Genomic DNA, 5,298 nt, shown 5'->3' with positions numbered 1-5,298 from the left:
TCTTTTTCACACCACTGTATATATATATATATATATATATATATATGTCCCTTTCTCTCTTTCGCACACATTGAGAGGCTGTGCTCTTGTAAGCTCTGCAGTGGGGTGATTTCACTGCAGTTTAGCAAAGCTCAGCGTCTCCTAGTCACCAACACACAAAAAGAGACAGATAAAGAGAGTAATGAGAGAGGGTGGACTCAGAAAGAGAGTGAGAAAAAGGGTTATGATGAGATGTAGTCACAAATCAGCCACTGATTAATAGACTAAATGTAAGCCAAATGTAATGGAAGATACATCAAACAATGTGTTCAAAACACCATCCATTACTATAATTGTGTGATGGAGCAATTTTCATTGCCTTCTTTCTACAGAATACTAAATGCCCCTTAATTCCCCCGATTAATAGATTTTAATCAGGATGAATAGCCTGATAGTAGTTGACTAATAAGGAACACAAACAAACTGTGAAACTACATTGAACTAAATTGTCCTGTACAGACAGAATGGATATATAAGAAAAGTAAATTTCCTTCTCTAACTCATTGAATAATGCCTATAACCACTGTGACAGAAAAGTACAGTAAATGTCAAAATATCACTCACCGAGGGATATTCACTGTTTAACATGACTGAATTAGACTGTTGATAGTCAGCAGGCTCTGAAAAAGGGTTTGGAGTTTGGAGGTTTTTAGGAAGGATTAAATTGATTAAAGGTGACCTATTATGCCCCTTTACAAGATGTAAAATAAGTCTCTGATGTCCCCAGAGTGTGTATGTGAAGTTTTAGCTTTTATAGATTGTTGAAATTGCCTCATTTAGGATATGAGCCAAAACGCAACGTTTTTGTGTTTGTCCCTTTAAATGCAAATTAGCTGGTGCTCCCGCCTCCCTTTTCAGAAGAGGGCAGAGCTTCAAGAGCTCACTCTCTGGCATAGAGACAGAGCACATTTAGGCCACACCCACACCGAGGGGAAAAATAATCCAATCCTCTCCATTGACTTTATATTGCGGGAAGCTGCCTCCTTGTCAGTTCTGACTTATTCTGTTTTTGTAACTTATATGTGTTTTTAACATAAATTTCTGTGTATTTTACAGTTTAAGCGCAATAAGACTTTAAAATGCATGATTTCAGCACGATATACATGATAATCAAAAACAAAAAAGATGTTTTTTGGCAGAGTATTTGAGGTACAAGCTGTAAAGGCACAGCCCTATTCTAGAAAAGGTGGCGGGGAACAACAGCTAATTTGCATTTAAAGATACAGGCATGAAAACAGTGTGTTTCTGCTTCCACTCAAAATAGGCATTTTTAAAATGATATAATAAATGATCTGTGGGGTATTTTGAGCTGAAACTTCCCAGACACATTCTGGGGACACCTGAGACTTATATTACATATTGTAAAAAGGGGCATAACAGGTCTCCTTTAAAATATATTTAAGCAGTTATTTTAAATGATAATATTTCACAATATTACTGTTTTTACTGTATTTTTTATTAAATAAATGCAGCCATTATGAGCATAAGACACTACTTTGAAAAGGTTAAAATGATATAAAAGCATTTCAGCCTTCTTAAAAATATATATTTCTTTTTATCCTTACAGTGTTTCAATCCTTCTAGCTGAGGAGCAGCAAATTCTTCTGCTGATGACCGTATCTGATCTCAAAGGCCAGTAGCTGTACCGGCAGTCACTGCCGGCCACGTGTGATTATGTCTTAAAAGCCATTGACAGAGTAAGTACAAAGAGAGAGGGCAAGCATGAAAGAGAGGGAAGCAGAGCATGCCACATAATGCCCTCAGGGCTCTCCAGATGAGTGCATAAGTGAAGAAAAAGCAGGATAAAAAAGAAGGATAGAGAGAAAAAATGATTTGATTAAGACTTGATTAAACTGATAAAACACATAAGAATGTCAGTTGATATGAATATCAATGACCCTAAACCAGGTCAATGAGAAATTGCAGACTTTTTAAAATAAGTATCACACACTTGCCAATCAAATAATATCAAAATATTTTGGTATTGTTGCTTCCTTTTTGTCCAGTATAGTGAACTGGTGAAACGTGTCTGTTGTTTTCTGTGTTAGTTTTCCTTTGACCTAGTTTTCCCCAATGAGTTTGTTTCATCCCATTCACCTGTGTATCAATCATTACCTCATTAATCATCTTGTCTGCTCCTTTGTTTTCCTGTGTATATATGCCCTCAGTTTCTGTCTGGTCTTGGTCTTGGATTGATTTGCGTTTGTGGTTGTTCTTTCTCCTGGTTATTCTCCTGTCTATCGTGTTTGAAGTTAGAATTAAAGACTGTTACTGTTTACTCCGTCGTCGTGCGCTTCTCTACAGCCACATACCATGACAGAATCCAGGACCCAAAAACAGTTTTTTTGCAGCACGTTTTCTTCTTCTTCTCTTTTCCCTCCTCCCTGTCACCATGACCATTCCTGCCGTTGCCCTGCTATGTCTGGAGCAGAGTGTCCGCTCTCATGGAGTCTCACACCAGGGATTTTTTGGAGTTGGTGTGCCAAACGCACTATCCAGACCACTCATTTTGAGTGTTTTACATCTCAAGCCTCAGCGAGCAGTTCAAGGCATGCCTCCCAGAGAGTGGCCCTCATTACAATTTCGCCGCATTTGTGAAGTGGGTGCTGGATAATAATGGACTACATTTCTCAGTCTGCTCTGCTGAGGAGGACATCTCCAGCCCCACTCCCGAGCCAGAGCCCAGCCAGCCATCACCACCCAGCTGGATCTTCTCCAACAACTTCCGGATCGTCTCGTCAGCGATCCTTCTCCTGCGTGTTCCAGGTTGTCTGGATCTTCTGCACAGATTTCAGAACCTTCACCTTTAAGGCTCCTCCGTTTGCGGGTTCCAGACCAAAGACCTTCTCGGTGCTCATTCAACTAGGGCTGCATGATTAATCGCATGCGATTTGTCATGCGCATCTCGTCAGTAAAGCCGGTTCTGTGATTAGTAGTAAATCTCCATCACGCGCTTTCAGATGGAGGGGCATTTACTACACAGAGCCGTAGATCACTGACAAGCTACGCAATATCACGTTCATAATCGCAAGCGATTCATCTGCGATTATGAACGCGATATTGTGTAGCTTGTCAGTGAACAACGGCTCTGTGTAGTAAATGCCGCTCCATCTGCATTTTTCCAACTTTTCCGAGTCCGACTCAGCACATGACCAGGCAGAACGTAAATATCACTTTTCCATGACCTGAGACTCGAACCCGTGACCTTTGGGTTACAAGACCGACTCTCTACCATTAGGCCATGACTCATTACAACAAACAAACTAGGGCATTTGTTTACAAATGCGTCTCATTACAAATCATTACTGAAATACTGTAAACATTTGCCCATTAAAATGTTGAAAATTATGCTAATGTGAAAACAAAGCGTAACTGGTGGCCGTTGCGTTCCCAGATGCGCACTAAAATCACAGCACATTCAAAAACCATTTTCACTGCATTCACTGTGAACGGAGCCGCTCTGAGCCGCGGCAAACACCAGATCATGAGCTGATCGCCTGAATGAAGTGCACGCTTCGCTTTGAAACACGCAGCTCAAACAGACTTGATGAGGGGATACAGATACAGGCGGGCCGCCAGTCTGGTTAATGAATTGGAAACACTGAGTTACTGCTAGTACTGAAATTTTCATCTAAAATCTTTCCTCTGTTTAGGTTCAGTAATTTTACTCTAATGGCAATGTAAAGGTCCTTTTCTATGCAATTGAAGTGAAATAACTGAACATAAACAGAGGAGCCTGCTAAAAATCCTCATTTTAGATGAAAATGTAGGTGCCTTGGTCTTCTGGCCGGGCTTGTTTAATCTCCAAAGTACCGTTGTGGTACAACTTGTACTGACCACCATCCAGACCACTGCCTAGGCCATTCTTGAACCTGAACACACATGTACAATATATTCATGTCATTTTTATTCTAATACACAAACGTTTGTGGTCAGTAAGCTTTTTTTTTTTTTTTTTAAGAAATAAATGTTATTGTAATCATTTAAAAATAAAAAATAATTTTGCATGATAATGTTAAAAGTATGTTTTTTAAAATATGCATAGTTACTGTGCTAAGAATTATAAATATTTATGTACATTTTTATTATTGTTATTTGCTTGCATTTATGTTATTGTTATTTGCTTGCAAACAATGAAGAAGAAAACAGAAAAAAGTAGTAAAAGAAGATAAGAACCACCTAGAGCTAACAGAATAAAGAAATGTGACTTTTTTTAAGTCATTTGTTGGTTTCTATTTCCAGCAGCCCAAACTGTTAAGCCTGGTACTATTAACACCAAGCTCATAGGTTGAATTCCCAGGGAATGCATGATTAATAAAATGCAAACTTTGCATACAGTGTGGCATATGCATTAATACAGTGTCAATGTACATTTGTTAGTTTTGTTATATTCTTACCTAGCCATCCAGAGCTCGAGTCAGGCACACACATATCCGTCTCTGCACTAGGGAGAACGAAGCCCACCACGAAGACCTCCACACCATCAGACATGAGCGCCAGCCCCAGCGTGAAGAACAGCTGCCACTGAAACCTGCCATGTCCACACTCCTGTATGATGAGCTCGTACTGCTGCGCCAGCTCCTCCTCATCCGCCTGCCTCTCGTTCTCCAGCTCTCTCCGGTCCTTCAGGCCGTCCGCCAGCGGCTGTCCCAGAGCCACCGGTTCATCTCTGGCCTTTGCATCCGAGGGGATCCCCTGGTACTCCCCTTCATATATCTCATCCTCGTCATCGTTACCCTCAGTGGCATCGCTGGATCCCTCTTCATCATTGGTGTGGTCTCCTGTGTAGTTTCCATCCGGCTGGCTGTAGTAGTCATCGTCTTCATCCTGGAAGCGCTGGTAGGTGCGAGTGCTGGAGTACTCATCTGAGGCATGGTCCACAACTTTGTTAACCTTCTTAATAGCTTGTCGTTTGGCCTCCTTAGCAATGTCTCTGGCTCCTTTCATGAGGGAAGACTTGTCTTGTGGAGCTGTATCATTCATGATTAGATGGTGGCGGGAGGTCTGCAGTCACCACAGAAGAAGCGCTTGCTTTATGGCTCTCATGAGTCTGTGAGAAACACAGGTTTAAAGTTATATTGCGAGTGCTAAAGCTTTGGGCTACATAGTTCATAAAAAAACCAACATAAATCTTTGGAAAAGCCACCAATATATATATTAGTGCTGTCAAATGATTAATCGCGATTAACCTTCTTAATAGCTTGTCGTTTGGCCTCCTTAGCAATGTCTCTGGCTCCTTTCATGAGGGAAGACTTGTCT

The 5,298-nt window shown here is 40.8% G+C and overlaps 1 protein-coding gene across 1 annotated transcript in view; it reads right to left on the bottom strand.

Moving 5' to 3' along the window:
* LOC107700085 (synaptic vesicle glycoprotein 2C) overlaps positions 1 to 5,058 on the bottom strand; it is a 35,919-nt gene extending 30,861 nt beyond the window's left edge. The window contains exon 1 of the mRNA XM_016501609.1: positions 4,437 to 5,058. Coding sequence (XP_016357095.1) covers positions 4,437 to 5,022 — 586 coding nt within the window. The 5' untranslated portion in view covers positions 5,023 to 5,058. The remainder of the gene's footprint in view (positions 1 to 4,436) is intronic.
* Positions 5,059 to 5,298: the final 240 nt, after the last annotated feature.

The sequence above is a fragment of the Sinocyclocheilus anshuiensis genome, unplaced genomic scaffold (assembly GCF_001515605.1).
Source record: "Sinocyclocheilus anshuiensis isolate Anshui unplaced genomic scaffold, SAMN03320099.WGS_v1.1 scaffold983, whole genome shotgun sequence".
Taxonomy (NCBI): Eukaryota; Metazoa; Chordata; class Actinopteri; order Cypriniformes; family Cyprinidae; genus Sinocyclocheilus; species Sinocyclocheilus anshuiensis.
This window is presented reverse-complemented; position numbering and strand designations above follow the sequence as displayed.